The 27,562-nt window shown below is 42.8% G+C and overlaps 1 protein-coding gene across 4 annotated transcripts in view; it reads right to left on the bottom strand.

Annotated features, from left to right (window-relative positions):
* Positions 1-433: 433 nt before the first annotated feature.
* The window catches only part of C3H21orf91 (chromosome 3 C21orf91 homolog), a 43,117-nt gene continuing 15,988 nt past the window's right edge, over positions 434-27,562 (bottom strand). For all 4 annotated transcript variants that reach the window (XM_077294021.1, XM_077294019.1, XM_077294018.1 and 1 more), the window contains exons 3-5: positions 10,914-11,417; positions 5,958-6,020; positions 434-3,535 (exon numbers count right to left, since the gene is read on the bottom strand). In XM_077294021.1, the coding sequence (XP_077150136.1) occupies positions 3,387-3,535; positions 5,958-6,020; positions 10,914-11,417 (716 nt within the window). In that variant the 3' untranslated portion in view covers positions 434-3,386. The remainder of the gene's footprint in view (positions 3,536-5,957; positions 6,021-10,913; positions 11,418-27,562) is intronic.

Here is a 27,562-nt window from a genome sequence, read left to right as displayed (position 1 = left end):
AGTGCAGCTCCACCAACACACACACACACACACACACACACACACACAGCCCTCCTTCCTTGTTCCCCATGCTGCTGCAGCCTCTACTCCAGTCTCATCAGCTGCACTGCTGGCACAGGATGAAGTAACGTCCTCGAGCGCCCGCTGAGTCACAAGCAGAGGGGGAGTGATGGGAGAGGGAAGAGTCATCTGACGCTCTCTCCTCCATCACTGCTTTCAACTGTATCGGCGTCTATGATGCAGATAAGTTGAATGAACGATGGGGGGGATGGCGTTGGGCCCCATAGCAGCACACCACACGGGGGCTATTAGCGGTATGCCACTCGCTGGGGGCCCCTGGAGGAGCAGGGGTCCTAGGCAGCTAAATAAAAAAGGATTAAAGGATCACAGGTACAAAAATAACAGTATATCCAAAATGTGACTCAGACACATCAATATTAAAATATATTTTATTCCAAACATGAAAGAAACAAAATAAAAATTGCAGACATTATTACACAAAGCTAAAAAGTAATAAGATTAAATACATTTCAAAACAAGAAAATAATGAAAAAAAAACAAAAAAAAAACCAACAAGCTAAAAGTTTCACTTTCCTAAAGTGAAATCAGTCTTAAGAATTTTTGTCGACAAGGCTACGGAAAAGCACAGCTTTCACCAGTGTAAAGATCTTATAAAAAAACAAAACAAAAACAACAACAAAAAAAAAAAACAATATATACATATGAAAACATCCGGCCGCAAGTTAAAAAAAAAAAAGCGGTGGTGGTGTCTGTGGCAATCAAATCACTGCAACATGAAAGCTAGAGTTTGGTTACAATGGGCAACACCCCCGTTTTTTTGTTTTTTTTGCTTCTTTTTTATTAATGATGTCCGTACAGTCCTGTAACATTCCCTTGGACCGGGCAATATGAAAGCATGACAGGCAAAACATATTACAAACTTTAGCTACATAATTAGCGCAACACACAAGGTTCTCAAAATAAATAAGCTTAAAATCTTTAAAAAAAATAATAAAAAAAATTCTAAAAGACTACTCTAAATTCACACTAGAAAAAAAAAACAAACAAAAAAAAAAAAAGATACAAAAGTATAACCAAAAGGGACATGAATTCTTTTTTTCTTTGGCAGTGATGAAAATATCTAGAAGTAAATGAAATGATTGAGTTTATTAAGTTGACCGATAGATAGAAATCATATTGCTACCCTGTGGCCACTTGAGTTGCAATGAACATATCGGTACATTAATGCCGCAGCAAAAAAAAAAAAAAAAGTTTATTTTTTTAGAATTTTTTTTTATTTTTAAAAGTTCTGGTAACACTGCATCCACCAGTCTAAACCAGGACCGAAAAGATATTGCATAGCAACAGTTTACTGATCAAAAATAGAATATATGTCATGATGATCTCATCACAAGTCATACCTAAAGCACCAATACATATAGATCTCGGTGCACGGCTTTTTTGTAAAATCTGTGTCTACAGTGCATACTGTACAGTACAAAGAAAGTAAAAATCAATTGCCCTTTTAGCTAAACGTCTATGACAGACCCAAATTTACGCTTAGAGCGTGGATTTCTGAATTTTTAGAGAGAGACTCTGGATACTCTGTCACAGGACATAGATTTCAAGAAGATGGAAGGTCGCTTGTTATTGAGGAAGTGCACTGTCACTACTGGAATTCATTTGTGCTTTTCGACCAACTTCAGGAATAAGTCTTCTATATTCAGATCAGAATGGGTCAGTTCCTACATTTATAAGTGGTGAGCGAGCATGCTCAATAAGGTGTTATCCGAGAATGCTCAGGTGCTAACCGGGGGTCTCTGGCGTGCTCGAAAAGTATGTTCAAGCCCCCGCTATACTTGGTGCATACCTGAGGACGCTCGAGTAACGAGCACATCACTGTTTATAACTTCTAAAAAGGGGTTCTCCAGGTCTGCGACATTCATGGTCTATCCTCATCATACAGCACCAATGTGGAAATTCCTATAAAAAAAAACAACAACCCCAAAACATACAATTTAAGGGGTGTGCAATAGATGGCAACCCCCCCACTCATTATTGGGAAAAATAAAATAAAAAGTCTCCATGAACACTATGATCGCTTCAGCCAAATGTTGCACCGTTCACATTTTATTCGAGCGTGAAGAAAGGGAGTAATGATTTCTATTTCTCACTTCCCTGTCCCTATTAATAAGGGAATATTTATTAATTATCAGTTATATTACTTACATCATCACCGTCCCCATCGGGGCTCACAATCTATATTCCCTATCAATATGTCTTTGGAATGTGGGAGGAAACCCACAGAAACACGTTGTCCAGTAGTGAATGACCGCTTTAAAAATACTACACTTTGCGAGTCACTACACCTTACAAAAAAAAATAAAATTATTAAATAAGCCATTTAAAGAACGCAAAAAAGACAAAAAACAAAAGAAAAAGATCAATATATAACAATGTCCCCCATCCCACCCCCGGTCAGACATGGTAACATTGTGTGCAAAGCAGAATACATACATGAAGCAAACTTTATAGAACTATTAATATAGTACCCAAAATATTTATTTGTAAAAAACAGTAGCTCATAAAAAGGCTCTTTGTAAACTTCTTTTTTTAGTTTCTAGCAATAAAATGTATGCGTTTTCAAGCCATAGTGAATTTTGTTTCTTTCATTATTTTTTTTATTTACTTTTTTTTTTAAACCATAAGAAAAAAAAATCCAAAATAGTAAAAAAAAACAAAAAACAGTCCGTCGTCTGCAAGTGGCGAGATTTTTCATTTTAAGATAATACTCAGAGGCTGCTTCTTGGAAGATCGATGTACAACTATAAATGCCTATAGAAATGATGCATCATCCCATCCGCTGTGGTCCTTAGTCCATTCGCTTTACAAGTAGGCACTATAGTTTTAGGATTTGTCACAATACTGACCAGTGTTAGAAAATCTATCTGAAAAGTTTCCCCCCTTCTCCTTTCCCCAAGGAGCAAAAGCTGGCATTATTGCCTAGATGTACGGGATTTGGTAAGACAAGTGGCCTGTTTAGACGGTGGACCCAAAAGAGAACCTCAATTGACAACTCTTGCTGGTGAGGAGACGGGCTCAGCCCTCCTGAACTACGTACAATCCCCTCTTTATTTTGGAGACACACCATTGTAGGCTATCCCAGGCTGAATTATCGCTACCAATCCCTTTCGTTCAACCCCACTGGAATGTTTTTTGTTTTTAAGGAAAAGCAGTAGAGAAATGCCGACCAACAGGCGTCCACGTTCATCGCTTGTCAGAAGTCATATTCTGGGACAGTATAGAGCCGCGTGAGATCTACGCGAGACCGCCAGGGTCTTCCTTGTGCAGGTTAGCGTCCCATCCGCTAGTCATTGATTGTCATATTAACTCTTAATGCCTGTCCGTCCCATCTGGAGACAAGGAAGCTTGGAGCAGTTTTTTAGCAGCTGTTCTATGGAGACGTGACGGACGTGGAGCTCGGAGGACAGAGTGTCTTTTTCCTGTAGTACACAGCTGAGGTCTTCAAACACATCTGTGGAAAAAAAAAATAAGAAGAAAAGTTTGTCATACATCGTACTTGTCCCAAGTACATGGTAAATTCATCATGTTCTATCCACATTCTAAAACATGCGGGATCATATACAAAGCCAGAGCACAGGACATTGTGACTTTGTACCAAGGGCAAATTCTGAAGTTTTCAACCTTTTACGTTTCCGTATATATGTTAAAAAAATGCTGTATAAACACTCATTTTATTCTATAAAATGACTGTTCAAACCAAGCACTGATGCTCGGTGCACCCTCGGAGTGGCCAAGTCATTGCGTGCACCTTTATACCCTTGTTTTGTATCCAATTCCTCTATCCTCTTCCACGATTGATAGCTCTGGGAGGGAAAACGGGAATACAAGTAGATGGGAAGGTGCACAGAACTGCTCGGCCCCGCCAAGGTTGTGCCAATACATGCACCGGCAAGTGTTTCCGAAAAAAAAATATATATTTATAGGAGCGATCCTTCTTAACCTATATCTGGTGTAAGAGATCAGCTGACAGATGGAGGACTGGCCCTGGTCGGTAGCTCGTGCCCTTGTGTAAATGATGCCATGTAAAGGAATTATTAGAATGATGGTGGAAATGGGAACGGCTGATTGTACAAATCTCTCACTCGATGACTGTCATTACACAGTACACAGCAGGAGCACCTTTATAAAATTATCTCAGCACAGGAAACATTTTATTTAAACATCCAAATGTGGAAATTATTATAATTCCAATATCTAGTGATTAAAATGTACTTTTGTTTGTGGGGAAAATCCCTTTAAAGGCCAAAATTGTCTCCATCACTAATGGTTTGATATTGCCGATTACTATAGACAGTATTTGAGACCTCAGTGAAGAGGCTATTTGCATACTTTATTTCCTAGGCATCATTGCACGATCCATTCATGTCCCCACATCATTTTGTAAGGAAAAAACAGAGGATGGATCTTTACGTGTGTAGCTGAAGACACCATATGCTGAAGAAGGAGATCCAGGCATCGAAGTGTTGAGAATCAACGTTTTATTAGTAATCAAGACAAAACCACATGTTTTGTCCTGATGAAGAAGTCTGTGAACTTTGAAACGTGTTGACCAACATCACCCTGGATCCCCTTTTCCATCATACGGTGTCTTCGTCAGCGCAGTTAAAGATCCATCCTCTATGGTTTTCCTTCCATTGAATGTATCCTGGATCTGCAGCAGCCATTCTACTGCGCTTTCTCTGGTGTTTCGGCACACAACCCTACCAGGTGGGCACATCCCTGCACCTTTCGTTCTAATACCCTATATTCGGGTAAGACCCTATTTTGCACTATTGTCTTCTAATTTTCTCCTTTTGGATCCCACACCATTTTGGCACTATGCTTACAGGGATGTTCTTAAGTTTAAAAGTTATCCCCTATATATAGTACGGTGGATAACTTTCCGATAGCGGAGGGGTCCAACTATTGTGGCTGCCACCAACAACAAGAACCAGGACTCTGAAGAGCTCCCTGTGAATGGAGTGGAGGTCGATCATATGCACATTCATTTTAATAGGAGCAACGAAGATGAGCCGAGTGCAGGGCTCAGCGATTTCCAGCGTTCCCATGAAGAATGAATGGAGCTACAGTGCGCATGATTGACCAGAGTCCTAGACCCTCAGCGATTGGAACGTTATCCTTTATCCAGTCAATAGGCGATTTAATATCCTTTGCTTATATCGCACCATCATATTCTGCAGCACTTTCCTACAACAATCATCACCGCCGTCCCCATCATCGCCGACTCCCCATCAGTAAATGTGGGGGGGGAACCGGAGAAACCAAAGGTAATCCACACAAAGTCCTTGCAGATGGTGTCCTTGGTGGGATTTTAACCCAAGACCCCAGCGCTGCAGAAAAACAGCGCTAACCACTGAGCCACCACGCCGCCCAAGGGATAAATTCTAAACTTGAAAACACACCTTTAAAAAAAGGAGAAACTTTACCCCTTAGAAACGTATTATTTTCATACAAGGATCTTGACCTCCAGACGAAGCTTTACGAGCTGATTATCTGATGCATTTTACAAAATGGTTGGGCCAATAAAATGTGCCACTTAATGGCGCTAAATCCGCTCGAGCTTGTAAAGTGTAGTCTAAAAATACGGCTGTAATGCCATCAGGCGCTGATCAGCTTTACTGTAACCTATACTTAGCCGGCAGCTTAGATTACCGCACATCTGCAGCTGCCACGGAAGGGCTGAGCCGCACTTGCTGACATAATGATTTAATGCCAAGCAGTTTTTTTTTAAGGCAATATACAGAAAAGAAAGTGCTATTAAAATAAACAACCAAAAAACAACAGTATTTCTACTAAATTTATGGAACGTGGAGGTAGAGGAAGTGTTACCGGACCTCCTGAGAATGCGCCAGTCATTCGATATTGAGACTTACCCTGGAGTTGCCGGAGGAGATGCTCATTTAATCGTCCCAGTTCTTCTCTGCTCATCGAGCTCACTAGAAGCGAGGGAGAAACGTACAAAAATCAATTACCGTCACCGCAGTAATCCAAGTAATTGAAAACATCCAACAAAATGAGAATAAGAAAATCTCTGATTGGGATCGGCTCAGAACAGCGTACCACTATAGCAAGTAAATAGCGTGGCAGGAGAAAAAGACTAAGTAGTTGTGTGTACCTCGGTGTTAATTAGCTTTGGGAGCCAACGCTACAACCAAAATCAATAATTGTGCCGCGAAGACTTAAAGTTAACGAGACCATAAAACCAGCTTTCAGGTGACTAAAGTCTGAGAAACAGCGCCACACTCCTCCATAGGATGTGTCTGGTATTGCAGAGTGGTCCCCTGAAGTGAATAGTGCCAATGTCACACACAACCTGCGTACACGTGTGGTACCATTTTCTGGAAGATAGCAGTCAAGCTTTGTAATCCAGGGACGAATATGTAACTCTAGCTGGAAATCCCTGGGGGTCCCAGCAGCAAAACAGTCTGGGTTCAGCATATCTAGAGGACAACTATGAAGTACAACCCTGGTCACCGGAGTCTGCTGCCTTCAGTACTTCTAGTTCCACAGGAGAGAGAACGTTTGCAGACCGGTGTTAAATTCTCCATACCAAGTGGTGCAGATCTGCAGAGGATCGGAGGTATACAACTCCCACCTCTTCTCTAAAAGCCTAACCATGAAGTCCTCCGAACTGAGCCATTACCGCGCCATGATGGAATGGACCTCACGCAGAAGACCCTCAGGTTGGAGAACACAAAGCTACACATTAATATTTGCAGAATAATCCCCTGCATTTATACTGATCAATTGGCAAACGCAAATCTACAAATGTATGATCTACTAAATCGAGATAATGCTCCGTACACAAGTCACCATCTATTTGTCTTCCTGTCAATCAGAAGAACCATTTTTTAAAGCAAACATCCTAGGGCAGCTGAGAGGGTTGCAGGGTTTTGAAGAAGATTATGTGACCTTGGATTATTCTTTGCAATGAGCAAACTTGAATAATCCACTACGACGGAGAGAGAATGACACTATCTTCAGTACCCAGTGTGGATAGTCCTCACATGGGGGTGAGAATCTTCCTAATAACGCTGTGCCTAGATCGCAGGAGGACAGCGAGAGGTAATTACTTGGTCACTGGTCGAATCTCCTATGCCAACTATAGAGAAGCCATATTTGTGCCGCCCTAGTCTGGTCCTCCATGTCAGCCAGGCTTCACTTCCACGACCAGCATCCTGAGCAAAGTGCACCCTTATTAGACCCAGCGACATGAAGATGCCATTCACAGATGTGAAGGTCGGCTAGTACGTAGAACCGGACTGGGTGCCAGACTAGGAATGTGCAACTCCATACTTATCTCTAAAGTTGACATACAAATTGCCTGATTGTTAGAGGAACATCTACTTGGTATTTTATACTCTACATCAGTGGTCCTCCATAGTGATGAGCGAGCGTGCTCAGGTGTTAACCGAGTGTCTTTGGCATGCTCGAATATGTTAAGAGTCCCTGCATCTGAAGGTCTTGCGACTGTTCGAAAGCCGCGGAACATGCTGCTGCGGGGACATACCGTATATACTCGGAGTATAAGCCGACCAGAGTATAAGCCGACCCCCCAAATTTTGCCACAAAAAAACTGGGAAAACTTATTGACTCTAGTATAAGCCTAGGGTGGAAAATGCAGCAGCTACCGGTAAATGTCAAAAATAAAAATAGATACCAATAAAAGTAAAATTAATTGAGACATCAGTAGGTTAAGTGTTTTTGAATATCCATATTGAATCAGGAGCCCCATATAATGCTCCATATAGTTCATGATGGGCCCCATAAGATGCTCCATACAAATATGCCCCATATAATGCTGTATAAAGGTTGATGGTCCCATAAGATGCTCCACACATTATACCCCAAGAGATACTCCACACATTATGCCCCATAAGATGCTCTATACATTATGGCCCCATACAATGCTACATACATTGTGGCCCCATACGATGCTCCATACATTGTGGCCCCATACGATGCTACATACATTATGGCCCCATACATTATGGCCCCATACGATGCTCCACACATTATGGCCCCATACGATGCTCCATACATTGTGGCCCCATACGATGCTCCATACATTGTGGTCCAATACGATGCTCAATACATTGTGGCCCCATACGATGCTCCATACATTATGGCCCAATATGATGCTCCATACATTGTGGCCCCTTACGATGCTCCATGCATTGTGGCCCCATACGATGCTCCACACATTGTGGCCCCATACGATGCTCCATACATTATGGCCCAATATGATGCCCCATACATTGTGGCCCCATACGATGCTCCATACATTGTGGCCCAATACGATGCTCAATACATTGTGGCCCCATACGATGCTCCATACATTGTGGCCCCATACGATGCTCCATACATTATAGCCCAATATGATGCTCCACATACTTGCCCCATATGCTGTTGCTGCGATTAAAAAAAAAAATAAAAAAAATCACATACTCACCCCGGCACTTGCGATAGTCACCTTCCACGCGCTGCTCTGTCTTCCATCCTCTGCACTGACTGTTCAGGCAGAGGGCGGCGCGCACACTAATGGCGTCATCGCGCCCTCTGACCTGAACAGTAAGTGCAGAGGATGGAAGACAGAGCAGCGCGCAGTGGTGGAACGAAGAAGGTGACTATCGCGCAATGCTCACTTCCCCCGATATACTCACCTGCTCCCGGCGCGGTCCTTGGCAGCGTCTCACTGTCAGATGGTCTCCGGAAGCATCTTCCTATGTTCAACGGTCACCTACCGCTCATTAAAGTAATGACTATGCGTCCATATTCATTACTTTAATGAGCGGTACCACGTGACCGCTGAACACAGGAAGAGCTGCCCGGAGACCATCGGACATGCAGGGACCGCGCCAGGAGCAGGTGAGTATGTTACCGCGCCGCTGCCCCCCCTGACAATGACTCGAGTATAAGCCGAGAGGGTCACTTTCAGCCCAAAAAAGTGGGCTGAAAATCTCGGCTTATACTCGAGTATATACGGTAATTTTCAAAGACGCCAAAGACACTGATAGCACCCTAGTATGCATGGATAACACCTCATCTGAGCACATTTGCTCATCACTAGTCCTCAAACTGTTTTTTTTTTTTTTTATCTTGCGCGTCACATTTAGGCGGTGGTGAGCCACATTCACTGGGACTGATCCTACTTCAACCATAGTGACACCAAGAATCCCACAGTCCCGGTACGACAGCCAAAGCTTCCCCACACAAAGCACACCAAAATCCTGTGCCCCCTCGATTTATTGGCAGGATACTTACATTAAGGGGCTCCCACTTAACCCACTTTTGACATTCTTGCATGAAGCACATTCACCACAGTATCACATACAAATTCAATACACCCCCCTCTAAATGGTAGTAAAATTCTGCCTCCTGTTTACTACATTTACCCCCCCTGCATATGCATATCCAGATCTGCTCTTCTGTGCGGGATGCTCACGTCACCATCTGAAGACCTGCTCTTAATAGTTGTTTGCTAGACCTGGTGCTAATGCAGTAAGCTGGCAGACTGTCACGAGCCACATCATGGACCCGTGAACCACATGTGGCTCCTAAGCCACACATTGGAGACCCCTGATGTACCTTATGGCCTGTAATAAAAAAAAAATCATCTTCTAAACAAGAAATGTTTCCCGCATCATGAACTTGTCAAGAATCTATGGAGTAAAAAAAAAACTATGGGATGTCCTATATAAAAAAAAAAAACACAAAAACATACAAACAAGTGACTGCAAAAGTTGCGCGCTCAAACCAAATGTCAATTCCTTTGACTGTCATAAAAAGACTATTCATGGAGCCGATTGAAGAATGCTCAAGACAGAACATACTTCTTTGAAGAACTTGATCACGAGTTGCAAAACCATAAAAATAATAGGGGCAATTTTACATTTCTTTTTTATTAGATGGCCACCAGAAAAGGATTCTCCCATCTGATAGTTAGGATGTGCCACGGCTATATGTTGGGTCGGGGTAGAGTCTATTAGACTCTTACTGATCGCAAACAGTGTACTGGTGAAGTGTAGCCTCTACTTCCAAGCTTTCCCAGCACAGGACCTTCTTGGTCCCATTATGTTACCACGCTGCAGTTCCCAGGTGGCTAGTATTACATCCCCTCCATTCTAAGGATCGGTTTGGGTAAAAAAGTTCAAACACTCACCCACCATAATGTGATGGCATATGCTAGCAGTATGTCATCACTTAGAATTATAGAATGGTAGAGTTGGAAGGGACCTCCTGGGTCATCTGGTCCAACCCCCTGCTCAATGCAGGAGTCACTATACCATCTCAGACAGATGTCTGTTCAGCCTCTGTTTGAAGACTTCTATTGAAGGAGAACTCACCACCTCTCGTGGCAGCCTGTTCCACTCATTGATCACCCTAGCTGTCAAAAAGTTTTTTTTTTTTTTTATATCTAATCTGTATCTTCTCCCTTTCAGTTTCATTCTATTGCTTCTAGTCCTTCTTTGTGCAAATGAGAATGATGATCCCTCTACAGTGTGACAGCCCTTCAGATACAAGTAGACAGCCATTAAGTCTCCTCCCAGTCAAAACACAACATGGTTGCCACACCTGTCCATGGGTTGTATCCACTATTTCTGTCCAGCTCCACTATATTAAGTGAGGCTGCAACACCACAAACTACCTGTAGGCAAGGAGGGCACTTTTTTTGTTTAATCATTTAAAACCTTCGCAATCCCACCTTATCTCCAGAATCTAAGGTCTAAAGGGGTTTAATATGGAGGAGATTATATACACAACAACACTTCCGGCCCCATTTGCCCTCTAACACAATGGAAACAAGATGCACAGTAATAGATACGTACATTCTTCTTTGTTGTAATGCTGGTGTCTTCTGCGAACGTTGGGTGCAGACGGCTGGTTGGAGTTCTCATCAGGCTTTTCTTTACAGGAATTTGGCCACAGCGTACTATGTAGGATGCTCATATTAAAATCCCTGCCGTTTCTTTCCAAAACCCTCTTTGCACACGTGGATATACCCCCAGCCCCAGTATCCAGCCACTTTTCGGAATACTTGGGGACCTGCGAGTCGTGCTGAGGGATCGGACCACTGTCGTTCAGATGTCTGAATTTGTAAAGTTTGTGATGTGCGCTCTTGTGACACTCGGAATCAGAATACAAATCCTTGTTTTGTGCATATTGGACAATCCAGTTTATTTTTTTGCTGAGAATAGTCTTTACTTCTTCATAGGGGCTCTTGGTAAGCTTGGAGCGGGAACAGTCTTGGTTTGCAATCTGGTGAAATTTCTCGAAACAGTCCCTGTGGCCTCGTAACGATCTGGTGTGAAGAAGATCACATTTTGCTATTCCTAAGAAGAAAAAAAAAAAAAGAACATACGGTAAGTTAATCAGTATATGAACCAACATTTTTTTTTTTTTTTGGTGGATACAAACGTAACTTGGGGCCATTCTTGTGTCCAACACTCACCACAACACTGGCACGTTCCCTATACAATACTAAGTGTGTGTGTGTCACGTTCTTCATGGGGAGTGTGGTCAATAATTCAATCCTTGCATGCAGGGCTGTGGAGTCGTTGAGTTGGAGCCCATTTTGGTGGAGTCAGAGTTGGTCTCACGGAAATTGAAGAGTCGGAGGTTTGGCTTACCGGCTACACAGCCCTGCCTGCATGTGTTACGGCTGTCGAACAGCGGTGAGCCATGCAACTGCGGAGACTGGAACATAGAGTATCTTCGGCGTGCTCGGATACTATTAGCGCATGCATGGATGACCCCTTATCGGAGATCGCTCATCACTCCTGCCAACATCAGCTCAGGAATTACCAATGGATTAGCAAGCTACCAACTGGAGGATGCTGCTAATAGGAAACAATGACATACAGTTTCCAATAGGTCTACAAATCATCAATAATGTGGGAGGACGAAATGGCGAATATTGGCTGACCATCATTTATAAATTGTAAAGACATTATTGCTGGCACCCATCAGAGTGATGGCTAGAAATAGGTAATCAGTATATGAGATAGGAGAATGCCTCGATTGCCTTTTTTCACTTGGAGCAAATAGGATCTAATGAGTCGTAAAAGATTAGAAAAACCACAATTGCCAAACCGGTCCATGGGTTGTGTCCAGTATCTCAGTCCGGCTTCAATAAAAGATAGTAGAGCTGCAATACCAGAAACTACTTCTAGGCAAGCAAGGCATTATTTTTTATTGTCTAACCATTTAAAATCTCTTAGTCACCCCCTTCATCTCCAGAATTTAAGGTTTCATACAAGTTATAAAGGTCGGTCAAAAATGTAATCCTTCGGATTGCAAACATTTTGGCCTTGGCAGGGTGAAACCAAATTGGATAAATTAGGCTGATCAAATGCCATCTTTGTAGGTTCTCTTTGTGACTATGATTAGTTTTCTATTCAGAACACGACATAGGACTTTTAGTGCCAAGATTGATAGGGAGCTAGCCGGTGAGATCCCACCAGTCAGTTTGATGTACACCTAAGAAAACTTGGGTGTGATCTGAAATAATTGTATTGAGAGAGAACAATCTAGTAGAGGCATGTACAAACAAGACAGATGAGAGATATCAAACCTGTGGTTGGAAGGTAGTCAGCGCTACAAATAATGCCACCATCATTAAAACAGAAAAAAACTGAAATGCAAAGCTAAAGGGGGCTGTCAATCATGCATTTTTCAGAAGGATTTTTATCAGTTCCCTCTGGCCATGTATACAACAACAATCTTGATATGGGTTCATGCTAATATTATGTCCTCCGGTGAGTTCCCACATAGGAAATGTAGTAACCGTGGAAACAATTTACAAAATACCCATGGGTCTGTTCTAAACCTCCTCAGCTCGCTCTGATGGACTTGGTGTGTAATTATCACTATCCCGATGATCACCTGTAATACCTCATTTGCCCTTTGGTGGCCACTGTAGTAGGATCACAGCTGAGACTCTCACATAAGAGGTTACCGTATATATTCGAGTATAATCCGAGATTTTCAGCCCATTTTTTAGGCTGTAAGTGCCCCTCTCGGCTTATACTCGAGTCATTGTCCCAGGAGGTCGGCAGGGGAGGGGCAGCTGTCCATCATACTCACCTGCTCCCGGCGTGTCTCTGCATGTCCCTGCTTCTCTGGCGCCCGCAGCTCTTCCTGTTCAGCGGTCACTGGTACCGCTCATTAAAGTAATGAATATGGATGTGACTTGACTCCCATAGGGGTGGAGCAGCATATTCATTACTTTAATGAGCGGTACCAGTGACCGCTGAACACCGGAACAAGCTGCCGGCGCCACTGCATCGGAGAAGCAGGGACCGCGCCGGGAAGGAGAGTATAATGGGGGAGGTGATTCATGCGATATTCACCTGTCCCCGTTCCACCGAAGCGCGCGCTCAGTCTTCCGCGTCCTCTGGCTGTGACGTTTAGGTCAGAGGGCGTGATGACGTTTAGTGTGTGCGCCGCCCTCTGCCTGAACCGGCTCTATGCAGTGACTGAAGACAGAGCGGCACAGGAACGGGGACAGGTGAATATCGCAAGTGCCGGTGTCCCCACCTGCTCAGGACAAGAGGTGAGTATGTAATTTTTTTTATTTTTTTTTTTAAATCGCAGCAGCATATGAGGCAAATGTTTCTATGGAGCATCTTATGGGGCCATAAGCAACCTTTATGCAGCATCATATGGGGCAAATGTTTCTATGTAGCATCTTATGGGGCCATAAGCAACCTTTATGCAGCATAATATGGGGCAAATGTTTCTATGTAGCATCTTATGGGGCCATAAGCAACCTTTAGGCAGCATTATATGGGGCAAATGTTTCTATGTAGCATCTTATGGGGCCATAAGCAACCTTTGTGCAGCATTATGTGGGGAAAATGTTTCTATGGGGCCATAATCAACCTTTGTGCAGCATTATATGGGGCATATTTTATTATGGAGCATCTTATGGGGCCCATCATAAACTGTATGGAGCATTATATGAGGCTCCTGATTCAATATGGATATTCAAAGACTTAACCTACTGATGTCTCAATTAATTTTACTTTTATTGGTATCTATTTTTATTTTTGAAATTTACCAGTAGCTGCTGCATTTCTCCCACCTTAGGCTTATACTGGAGTCATTAAGTTTATTAAGTTTACCCAGTTTTTTGTGGCAAAATTGGGGGGGGGGGGGGGGTCGGCTTATATTCGAGTATATACGGTACTTGTGAGGAGACAAAATATTCACATATTAAAGGGAAAATTAGGAACAATTGGGGCCATCCATACCTCCTTTCTTATAGTGAGGATTATTCGGTAGTTCTTTAAATTTCAGTCTGTTTTCCCAGACTTTATATTAGGATAACTGGGGCTGTATTTCATCAGGCAAAATTCAGCCATAGTCAAATGTTTCCCTGTCTTATCTCATATAGGAGGTGTGAGGTTTCTCCTTTCGTGCACCTGTGATGTGGAAAGACTCCATTGAAGTTCTCACTAAGGACATCAGACAATTGACTTTCTGCACTTATGAAAAATGGCTAAACTATTGAAGCTTCGTTTCAAGCCTCCTTCTTCCTGAAGATTAGAGGTAAGTGTTCCGATACAAACAGCATTGAGAGCTCTGGCCGCAGATCACCCGCTCGCTAATGAAAAGCTCGAGTTTTGGGACTTAGAGAATATTTAAGACTCTTGAAAGACTTTTCCCCAGAAAAACTGGCTTGTTCTAAAGCAGGTAGGACTGCTGAGCCAAGATAGGATTGAGCAGGTTTTAATTTCATGCTTATTAGCCGATTTTGCAAAGGAACTGAAATTCTTGACAGGGAATGTGGACATGAAACGTCTGACGGGAAAGAGTAAAAAAAAAAAAAAAAAAAAAAAAAAAATTAGGTCACTTTCAGAGAACATTGATGTGCACCAAACTCATCGTCAGTCTTAAAATGAATGCATTTTTTCTAATTGCAGAACTTTTGCATTCTATTTTTCCATGCAGAATTATTGGGGGGTGGGGGGACATCTTTCCCGAAATTTTGTTAACCGCCTTCAGAGGTTTACGTTACAGCAGCCACAGACCACAGGAACCTATAGACTGGAGACCTCCTTAGCTTTCTTATGGATTGTGCTGTGGACAGCGAGAGGGAGCGAGATGGGAATAAACTTAAAGACATGGACACCATTAGAGGCATTTTTTTTTTTTTTCACCTAGAAGAACATTTAACAAAAAAATAAATCCAACAGGAGCAACAAGAGTTCATGGCCAAGTCCATGAGGGATCTTGTCCCGTGGCAGGGTCTGCAACCCTTAGCTCGCTTCTCCTACACTATCTAAGCTGATTTATGACCAATTTGGCTACAAACGAGCCGAGAAGACAAGCAGAACAAAGGTTACATAGATGTGGTTATGGACGGGCGAATAATAATTGCATTTAAGAAGCGCAAACATAATCCGCAGCACTTTACAAATTAAGTCACTGGTAACTCATTCTGCCACGTACATTCAGGCTCTAAAAAAGTCAAGTGGCCAAATGTTTTCATAGACTGTTTTATTCAATTTCCTTCCCAAAACAGAAAAATTGCCTCCATTAAAAACCAAGGATTTTAAAAACTTTTGACATCTTATTTATTATAAGTAAGATCCTTTGAGCTGTGCGGATTCAGTCCCAAGACCTCCACCAATGACTGTAACAAAGGGGCTGAAGCATTCTGGACGCGAGACGATATATATATTCAAGAGTATGGCTTGAGAAAAGGAAAAGTGTGGAATACCTCCTCCTCATCTCTGTGGTCAGCACTGTGCTGATTCACATGCAATACATATTGCTATGAATACATGGTCTTACGGTTTTGTGGCTAACAGATCTCCAGCAGCCGGTCTGATACTCGCGATATTCGGCAAAATCCCACAAGTGAGTGTGGGAGCGAGCAGCTCTTCAGCATTAGGACGTGACCAACACCTTGAATGACAAATTACAAGACCAGACGACTTTCAATCTGTATAAGTTACTTGTCTTTTGTTTTGGCTTTTTTTATTTTGGAGCCTCTGAACCAATAACTAGTTTTCTGTAGAATTTATGGTCTCAAGTTTCATCACTTTCAATGGCTGACCCAGAGTCAAATATTGTAACCTGAGGGACCATCTGATGTCATTTCAGAACATCAAAGCTTTTGGAAGTAAGTCTAGGCGTACACTGACAGGAGAAAGAGGAGAAAAAGCCTCTATAGACTTTTTAGTGGTCATCACATTTGGAAAGTCAGCTTTTGCCGGACAAATAGACACATAAAACAGCTGTGCGTTTATTTATCCAGGCAAGTTGCTCCACATTAGTTGGAGATGTTCCTTAAATGCCGTCTTCGCACACTGAAATAGACAGGCGGACAGCAGATTTGTCACTAAACCGGTCAGCTGTGCTAAAAAACGTATGCTGCAAATTGGAGAAGAGAAAGAAGAAAAGCAAGCCTCGGGCGTGCAATGTGCATCTCCGGCTCCGAACATATTGCTAAAGCAGATTTCTGGAGGCTTGGTTCATCCTTAAGTGGATAGCGGACAAATACCGCCGAGCAGCGGCCAGCTGAGCGCAGCTTCCTCCTGTTATAGTCTCCTCATCTACGACTTTACCAAAGTCTCTGCTTCATAGAGGACATCACACATACAGATTTCAGGAGAGAAGACCTTCTCCATGTTATAGAAAATTTCTCCTATATACAGCTGCCTTGGTTTGTCAAATGGTGGTCAATAAACCCCAATTCTCCCTACAGATGAGGGCCCCATACATGCGAGACATTAAGGGCATAAATATTAGTCTCACTTTTACATTTCTAGACACTTTTCACAAGTTGGTTAGCAAGTAGGGATACACTTGTCCAAAGACTTGCAAGAAAGGTTTTGTGCAAACTATGCCTGCTCGTAGTAAGCCTAGATATCAATTTTTGGTACATGTATAGTTAAGACATGCATCAAAAGTTATGAAGAAACATTTGGCACACCTGACAGTGATGGGTGATCTGACACTCACTGTCACGTACCAGTTTCTCAGCACGTGACTTGGGGTTGCACCTGCAAGGGTTAATCCATCTCCTCTCAGTCCAGTATTCAACCTCTGTCCTATGCTGTAATGGGAGCATAAATCACACCCCGACAGGCCACACACCCGCTCATATACGCTGCCACCATTCACCGAACACACGGGAAATATTACTACTACTTTCCGCCAATCATAAGGATCACACACAAATATGCTATGGATTCTTTAGAACATGCAAGGTTCAGACTTATTAAAGTTTTAAGCTTTAATAGAAAAGGTACAGTGCTTACAATAAAAAGGGTATAAAATATGGAAATAAAAAGTGACATACAAATATGCAAAACAGTTAATAAAAGGGAGAAAGCTTACAGAAATATCTAACTTTGTAGTCTGCTTTCTGCTCCCTGAGGGGGGGGGAGCGAATATGGAATGGATCACATCAGCATGGCTGTCCCTCAGTCTGTGAACATCGTTCTTTGTGTGTAGGCCTAATTTACAGCATCAACCTGGAGGTCAAATTTCTAGACCAGCCTCTCAGGTTGATATTATAATTGCTGGTTTGCGGCTGGACCATGGCCACTCCACCAATGAATATATTATTTTCTCTGAAACTCTTTGTGCAAGTTTCTCACAGATAGATAGTGTCAGGCTGTAATTGACATCTCTTCAAAAGAGCCAGAAGGTGTGAAACGTTTCCCCTTCTTCCTGGTTCTTAGCAAGGCCCCCTGGCGGGATTGGAGACAGTAGACAGCCTTCTCAGGATACCATATGCTGTAACCCCCTGTGAGACCTGTAGTCTCAGGACAGATGTTAAATTACTTAATAGTCACACATTCATACCTATACATATTTCACTACATTCACTTTATTGGTTTCTGTACTTTTGAAAAAAAAACAAAAAAACAGTTTTCTCAGCAGATCTAGCAGTTCTTTAATGTTGAGCTGTCTATAACACCACCCACAGCACTGATTGGCAGCTTTCTGCCTATGCACAGTGTACACAGGATGCAGCCAATCAGTAGTGGGCAGGGTTACACAGACGAATGAATATGGAGGACTGCATGGCAGCAGGTTTACTAGTCCACTACTGATAATCTGCGATCTTACAACAAACAGCCAGGTAAGTGACAGAGCTGGAATCAGCGGCTCTGTCCTTAATGGTATGTGCACAAGCTGCGGATTTTGCTGCGGGTCCGCAGCAGTTTCCCATACGTTTACAGTATAATGTAAACCCATGGGAAACAAAATCCGCAGTGCACATGCTTCGGAAAAAACACACGGAAACGCAGCGGTTTACATTCCGCAGCATGTCAATTCTTTGTGCGGATTCCGCTGTGTGTTTACACCTGCTCCAATAGAAAACTGCAGGTGTAAACCCGCAGAGGAAACCACAATAGAAACCGGAATAAATCCGCAGGGAAAACAGCAGCCCTCACAGATACGTGTGCACATACCCTAAATGCTCTCAGATTCCCTTTACTCTCTGAAATGCCCTTAACAAGACCTTTCCAACAAACATCACATGGTTCTGGAGCTATAAATCATAAAAAGAGCAAATGGCGGCATTGTGTGATCTGTCAGACAGGACATAATGAAGTTCATGCATCATCCAGTAATCACTTCTGTATACTCTGCTGCCGTGTGAAATGTCCTCGTTCAGTAGTGGCCTGAAGAATCCCTGAGGATGGATGGAGTCACTGCCTGCAGTACGGGGAATGACTGATCTCCAGAAAGTAGTCCTCTAGTACTAGGAAATTAATATTAGCAATATTAACATGTTTAAAAATGACCAAGTTGTTCCTACAAACAAAAGATTTTTTTCATGTCTGTGCATTTTATTTCATTTTTTTCTTTCACAGAAGTGGAAACCACAAAAAAAAAAATGCTTCACTTAGCACAAAAAAAAATAACCGACTTCGAGCTAAGAGGTCAGACCCACACAAACCCTAGTGCTATACTAATCATTTTAAAAGATAAGACCTCAACGAAGCACTCATCCTCCCAAACTTTTCATCCTCTCAATATATAGCAATCCCCATATTATACAGCACTGAGCACTTACAATTGCTGACTTTGCCTTTCTACCCAACAAATTCTTCTGTTTTCCATTACGTCTATGACATCACGAGAATAAAAATGGACTGCCTGAATCCTTCTAAGCTCTATGAGGAAACAAGAGGTTAATTTTCCCTGTACGAGTCCCTGTCAGGAGGGAGTAAAGAAGAAATAACTGAGTAGAAAGGCAAAATGAGCAATTGTAAGTACACAGTGCTATGTATATGTAATATGATGACTGCAATATATTAAGGAGGATAAAAACCGATGGGCGCGCTTCGTCAGTTAGCCCACCTTAATAGGGTTTTCCAAAGAACAAAGTTCATTTTAGTCAATAGATCTTTGAACAATAAGGCTAAGTGCACACGTTGCGGAATTGCTGCGGAAATTTTAGCGGCAATTCCGCAACTCCTGCCGCGGGTATATCGCATGCGGAATTGGCATGTGTATTCCCGAAAAAACACTAGCGTTTTCCAAGCGATCTGTAGCATCGCTTGGAAAACTGATTGACAGGTTAGTCACGCTTGTTAAACAGAGTGTTTGACAAGTGTGACCAACTTTTTACTATTGATGCTGCATAGCAGCATCAATAGTAAAAAGATCTAATGTTAAAAAAAAAAAAAAATAATAATAATAATAAAAAAAAATAGTTATTCACACCTTCCGACATCACCCAATCTTCTCAGCTGTGCATGCGGCGGCTGGGTTGCTGTGTGCGAAGGACCTGGGATGACGTCACGTTCATGTGACGGCGTCGTCTTCCCAGGTCCTTCGCACACAGCAACCCAGCCGCCGCATGCACAGCTGAGAGGACTCCAGGGGCCATCGGAAGGTGAATATATCACGATTTTTTATTTTAATTCTTTTTCTTAACAATTATATGGTTCCCAGGGCCTGGAGAAGAGTCTCAGTCTCAGTATCAGTATCAGCTGTGATCCCCTGCTGTCCTGTCTGTATCCTCTCTTTTGCTTCCTCCCCTGCCCAGGAGCTGTGGTATGATCAGACCATGTTCCTACACGGTCAGACACGGCCATTACACAGTACACATCAGGGACACATTTATGAGATTATATCAGCACAGGAACATTATTTTAAAACACATCCAATTGTGGAACTTATTATTCCAAGATCTATGGATTAAAAGGTTAATTAAAATTAACTTTGTACATAGGAAAACCTCTTTAAGTTGAGCCCAGTCATTATTATTATTATTATTATCATTATCATCATCATTATTAATGTAGGAGTCCGGTAATATTCTAAAAACACGGCTACCATCTTACAGAAACAGCGCCCACACCTCTCCATGACTGGTGTCTGGTACTGCAGCTATGCTCTACTGAAATAAAGGCGACAGAATACCGGGCATAGCCCGTGGACAGACGTGTCGCCATGTTTTTGTCACGATGTCTAACCCTGGCTTCCAAATGCCATGCTATAGTCACCTGTATGACAACATGCGGTCAGCGCACAGCAGAATAAACATAACACATATTATAGGAAAAATAGAATTAAATTCCACTTATTGTGTTGCAGAATGTTCCCCTGGAGCATAAATCAATACAACATTAAGCACACGTCTGTCTGCTCTCTGGGAGCATGAAGCGCCATCACTTAACCCGGGCACACACAGCAGAGGTCTCGGAGGGGGAGCTTTTGAGCGTGAAGTTTCCTTCGTCATTTACACCAACAAATGCCGCTTTAACAAGCGGGAATCAGCGAGCGGTCGGCCGCTTGCTTAGCCTCTATTATGTTTGTGCATTTCACGTTGTAAGCTGTTAAGAGCGAGTTTAGGCTTTCCGCTCCATCAAGTGACATCTATTCAGTGGAGTTTGTGCAGCTGCCAGTGCCCCTAGTATCACAGCCGGGTTCCCACAGCTACCGGCTCGTTATGGCTCCACAACAACTATTTCATGTAGTTTAGTACAGAACTCTGCATCAAAAGAGTAGCAAGTGGACAACAAAAAGGCAATTCTACCCCGTGTGATTCGTACTAGAGGTCCTCCTCTACCTTATGTGAATTGCACGGGTCTCCAGTCCCTCTGACAGCCATTAAAGAAAAACAGTTTTTGCTACTGAAGGAAGACAAAACAGGGCTACACTTTTGGTCCTTCAGTGTCAACATCTCCACCCAACGCAACCGTTCACTTGAGCCCAAAAAAAAAAAAAGGGGTAAATAGTTCACAAATAGACATAAAAATGTGCCATTAACTAAGCCCAGGAATCCATTAAAGAATACAGTGCGACACGGTTGCCTACATCTCAGTATTATTATACATTTTTATAGCGCCATTTATTCCATGGCACTTTTACATGCGGAAAGGGGACAAATATAGACAAATACAATAAACATGAGCAAAAAACAAGGCACTAACAGGTACAGAAGGAGAGAGGACCCTGCCCGCGAGGGCTCACAGTCTGCAGGGGATGGGTGAGGATACACTAGGAGAGGATAGAGCTGGTTGTGCGACAGTTCAGTAGGTTGAGGATCACTGCTGTAGGCTTGTCAGAAGAGGTGGGTCTTCAGGTTCTTTTTGAAGGCTTCTATGGGAGGCGAGAGTCTGATGTAGGCATCTTGGTTCCAATTGGTTGGCTGAACTAAGAGGGCCAAAACGTAGGAAGTGAAGACTGAACTTTGATGAATGCCTAGGTGGCCTGATCCCGAAAGATCTCAAACTGGGCAGTGACTTCTAATCTGTGCCAGTCCTCCTCCTCCAACCATTTTATTGCATTGACTCTAAACATGTGGAAGCCAAGATATTCACACACCTTCAAAAGAGCAAACATTTAAATTCTTTCTATCCTCTTCTTTCCCCTTCTAGTGCACTAGCATAGAGTCAGAAAACCTCCATTTTATAAGTAATGAAATTAAGGCAATCCTGAACACTGTACCAGCCCAAGAGAAGCCATAAATGGACACTCTTTTGGCCTCCATCTGGTGAATTACGGCCTACAGCCACGTTCAGCATGCACCAAACATGTTCACATAAGATGCAAACATTTGAAGATCTACAAGGAGGCAACGTTGTACAAAGAAGAAAAGGATGTAGATGCCAAGTGCCCTCCTGGACAGAGAAAGCCCAATTCAGGTTGGTCTTGCCACCATTTTAATGTGCATCAATAACCTCAATGGGAACATGGTCTCTATAAATTCTGCCAGGTTGGCAAAGAAAGATGTACTAGAGTCATGACCAGCAGGGCTGTGGAGTTGGAGCCCATTTTGGTGGAGTCGGAGTCATGGACATTGAGGAGTCGGACTCCAAAGCCCTGATGACCAGGTCTCCAGGGTTTCAATATAAAAAGGAGCCCAATTAGTCTTCGCCATAGGGACTTGGGAAGTCTTTCTACATTGCTTGCCTCCTCTCCTCCACATGGATCTCATTGGGTTATGAAAAAAAAATATATTTTTCCCAAAAGGAAACATGGTTTACTGCATGTGAACCATTTTTTGAAGTCATGGTTGGTACGGTTACTATAAAAGTTTTCACTGTGAGTTAAAGTTTATATTGAAGGATCATAAGTTAACAATCTGTATGAAACGTTATCCAGCTTGGATGATCTTTCAGAAGAAATGGCGGACAATAAGTAGATTATGGAACTGTGGTGAAGGACATCATTTGCAAAAAACTGCACGATCGTTGGGTGGTGTGAACGTAGGCACACCAGTGCGGCGTCCTAGATTTATCTGAATCTCAGAAAACACCTTCAGCATTATATCATATATTCTTATAGCAATCCACATTTCACATAAGCAGGGAGATTTTTAGTTCATTTTGCTGCAGTTTTTTTTTTTCCTTCAATTTTTAGTGTAGGGAACAATAAAAATGTGAATTGCGCATTAAGGAGTTCAACTGCTTTGGTAAAAATCCAGCTTGAGATTTAGGAAACACAATGTCTGTCTTGACGAGCCTCTTGTCACTTGCTGTAAATGAGCATGCTGAGCGCCGTCACCATCAGGGACGCATGAGCACTCAGGTGAGGCGGCAGCATCTGTGCAGTGCCGGGCCGGTGAGGAATCAGCCATAAAACGCTTATGATGCCATAAAGGGAAACTTTCTCCTGCCGCTTCCATCTCTGCGTTACGACCTGAAGTCCCTGGTTAGGAAGACGAGGCTCCGTTCCTCAAGACTGCACCCCTCCGCGCTCATGTCAAGTCTTAATTTGTAATGTCCCCTTGCAGATGAGGAAGATCTAATGAATTCTTGCTTTCTATGGGGGACAGGTGTCACTGCTGATCTGGATTCACAGGTGATGAGTAGAATAAAGGGCGCAGACTCGGGCGATAATGTGACAATATCAGCACACATTGGAAAACTAGTGATGAGTACCCCCCATGGGGGTCCCGGAGCATTGCATGATGGGTATATGATCTACGCAACAGCAACAGTCCCGAGCGACGCGTTTCACATTTTCTCCATATACTGTAAAATAGGCCTGCAATTCACGTGTCTGGGAAAGTTGTGTGACTGAATATAGCCTCAGTCACAGCTGCCATATTGGATACTGCAAGGTTTCCCAGGACTCCTCTGCATGGATGAGACTGGTCGTGGATATATTGGCAACTACCATAGTGCTAGATACCAAACCGGATTAATAAATTAGAAGACTAGCTGGTAAGAGAATGGACTGACCCACAAAAGCATCAGATTCTGCAGGGAGCCCGAGCTGTAAAGAAAATATTTCTCCCCCAAACACAAAAATAACAAAAAAACAAAATAAATATCCACCAAGTGAAACAAAACAGACCCGAATGTGGAAACATCAGAGCGTTAATGTGCGATGGTAAATGTTATCTCGGAAACAGAAACAAGGCCGCCGTACATCCAGCAGATAACAGCGCCTCCATTTCCACAGGGGGTCTTCTCGCAGCTCATTAGGTCGGATCGGCAGAACGTCCCCCTCGCTGCTAATTTCCCATTATACACCCGATTACACAGATCTGGAGACGTGAGGCCGAGGACGGCGACATTCCTCCACATCGTACAAAATAGGAGGCGAACGAACGCAGAGTCTAATGTGTCCTAGCCCAGGATCCGGCAAATGGCGCCACAACAGGAACGTTACATGCCCCACACACGGGCCCCTCACCGCCATCTGCGGACATACTCGCTATACTGAAGTTGTACAATGCGTTTGTGTGTTACATTTTAGGTTTGCTGCACTTTTGGCAAAATCTGCAACTTGTGAACGCAGCCTAAAAAGAGGTCGCCCAGCACACGATAGGTTACGACTTACTGATTTCCGCTCCATGCACCCTCTGACTGCCGGCAGGATTAGCCGAGTACAGGACTCAGATGTCAGTGCCAGTCCCATAGACAATGAACGGAGCAGAAGCACATGGCCACCACTCCATGCCAACAGGACATTTCAGTGCCCCGTTCTCGGGATCGATGAGGGTCATAGAGGTCTGGAAGGTGATTATTGTCAATGTTTGGGAATAACTATGCCCTCGTTCACATTTCATATACAGACCAGGATTTCCAAACCCAACCACGTCACATGAAACTTGGATGTGTGAAACTGGGGTAACACTTAAGATTGGCAGGTGTCGAATAAATATTAAAAGGTTAAGATAAAAAAAAAAATCCTTTATGATGCCAAAATTCTGCATAAGAGGATATAAAATAAAAAAATTAAAAAAAATGCATACTTGCCTCCTGCTGCTCTTGCTGAAACAGTCAGGTACACGATAACTTCCCATCTTGGCATTAAAAGGTGTATTCCCATCTCCAAAATACTGTCCAATATGTAGTACGCATAATAATATTAGCAAATACCACCAATTAGAAATGTAGTATAGTTCTTCTGATTTGCTACGTCAATTACCCCGTGTGCAGGGCATTGCAGTTAGTTAGGTATCCATGGTTACAGCCACTAACATCTAATGATCGGTCACTATATCAGTGACCGTAGCCATGGATAGGTAAGTTACTACAATGCCCTGCACATGGGGTAAGCAACATAGCGAATCAGAAGGACTATGCTACATTTCTAATTGGAGGTATCTGTGAATATTAATATTATTATACCTACTATGTATTGGGATGTGATCTTGGAGATGGGAAACCGCAGTATTCACAACACCCATTTTATGTCAGTTTCTTGCAGAGATTTCTGGGTGCAGACTACGTGTTTGCTTTGTCCACATTACACTCTTAGTACAGTTTTTGCTTTGGTTTTTTAACACTAGAACTACTGGTATAGTCAATTTGACTACTTTCATTTTTTATTTCTCTTCTGTGACTACATTTTTCGGAATTCCGGCTTGAGACTCGGTGACTTTTCCTAGAATAGGATGTTAAAAAAGATTTTGTGACAATAAATAATTTTGGTGAAAAAATTGCGCGGTTTTTTTCAAAATTTACCTTAACTACTAAAGGTAGTCATTTTGACTACCTACTATATTTTGCTGTCCTTTTGTCACTAAATGTTGCTGTAAAGTTTTGTGCATAATTTTTTCACTGTATCTTATTTACCCTGATGTTCATATAGATGTAGTTCAATTCAGATGGCAACTTTTCACATTTTCCTTGTGTTAGGGTACTTTCACACTAGCGTCAGTACGGACCCATTGCAGTGCGTGGGGCCGACATACCGACGCAACCTGTGAAATAAAATCACAACGGGGGTAGCAGATGCAGTTTTTCAATGCATCCGCTGCCCCATTGTGAGTTGCGGGGAGGAGGGGGTGGAGTTTCGGCCGTGCATGCGAAAATGCATGCATTGCATGCATGGTCAAAAATGGCGGACATGACGCACAAAAAAACGTTACATGGAACGTTTTTTGGTGCCGACGGTCCGCCAAAACACAACGCATCCGTCGCACGACGGATGCGACGTGTGGCAATCCGTCGCAATGCGCCGCTAATGAAAGTCTATGGAGAAAAAACGCATCCTGCAGGCAACTTTGCAGGATGCGTTTTTTCTCCAAAACGGTGCATTGCGATGTGCGTCGAACGGCGCAAGTGTGAAAGTAGCCTTATCCAATGTCACCTACCATAGCACTGACCTCAGAGAGAAGAGGTGTAGTGTAAAGCATGGGTTACATAATCCAATTTGGTTATAATCCAATCCCTGTCTCATGCATACTGTGTAATGCTGAACTGAAAAGAGTTTGTTTGAAATACTGTAGGCTCTTATCTTATGCTAAAGAAGGGTGTTGTTTTTCTCTGGTCCTAGCAGTAGACAGTAGTCTGGATAGTAAGTTTACTTTCAGTTCAGCTGAAGAGACAAAGCGAACACATGCAGACATAAGAGCTCAAAAAACTCATACAAGTATATAGCAGATACAACATTTTATTGTCATATTATTCAATTATTTTGTACTGTATAGTGTGAAGCAGCAATTTTTTTGGGGGGGGACAAACTATATTTGCATACAGCTTGATGTTATTACCGTATATACTCGAGTATAAGCCGACCCGATTATAAGCCGACCCCCCTAATTTTGCCACAAAAAACTGGGAAAACTTATTGACTCGAGTATAAGCCTAGGGTGGAAAATGCAGCAGCTACCGGTGAATTTCAAAATTAAAAATAGATACTCCATACCGTTCATTATGGCCCCATAGATGCTCCATATAAAGCTGTGCCATATATACAATGCTCTGCAACTCCTGATAACCCAAAAAACCTGTCTCAATAAATTAGCATATCAAGAAAAGGTTCTCTAAACGACCTATTACCCTAATCTTCTGAATCAACTAATTAACTCTAAACACATGCAAAAGATACCTGAGGCTTTTAAAAACTCCCTGCCTGGTTCATTACTCAAAACCCCCATCATGGGTAAGACTAGCGACCTGACAGATGTCAAGAAGGCCATCATTGACACCCTCAAGCAAGAGGGTAAGACCCAGAAAGAAATTTCTCAACAAATAGGCTGTTCCCAGAGTGCTGTATCAAGGCACCTCAATGGTAAGTCTGTTGGAAGGAAACAATGTGACAGAAAACGCTGTACAACGAGAAGAGGTGACCGGACCCTGAGGAAGATTGTGGAGAAGGACCGATTCCAGACCTTGGCAGAGCCACCGTGCACAGGCGTGTGCAGGAAATGGGCTACAGGTGCCGCATTCCCCAGGTAAAGCCACTTTTGAACCATAAACAGCGGCAGAAGCGCCTGACCTGGGCTACAGAGAAGCAGCACTGGACTGTTGCTAAGTGGTCCCAAGTACTTTTTTCTGATGAAAGCAAATTTTGCATGTCATTCGGAAATCAAGGTGCCAGAGTCTGGAGGAAGACTGGGGAGAAGGAAATGCCAAAATGCCTGAAGTCCAGTGTCAAGTACCCACAGTCAGTGATGGTGTGGGGTGCCATGTCAGCTGCTGGTGTTGGTCCACTGTGTTTCATCAAGGGCAGGGTCAATGCAGCTAGCTATCAGGAGATTTTGGAGCACTTCATGCTTCCATCGGCTGAAATGCTTTATGGAGATGAAGTTTTC

Source organism: Ranitomeya variabilis, chromosome 3 (assembly GCF_051348905.1).
Source record: "Ranitomeya variabilis isolate aRanVar5 chromosome 3, aRanVar5.hap1, whole genome shotgun sequence".
Lineage (NCBI taxonomy): Eukaryota > Metazoa > Chordata > Amphibia > Anura > Dendrobatidae > Ranitomeya > Ranitomeya variabilis.
The sequence above is the reverse complement of the archived record's forward strand: the minus strand, read 5'-3'. Positions and strand labels throughout refer to the sequence as shown.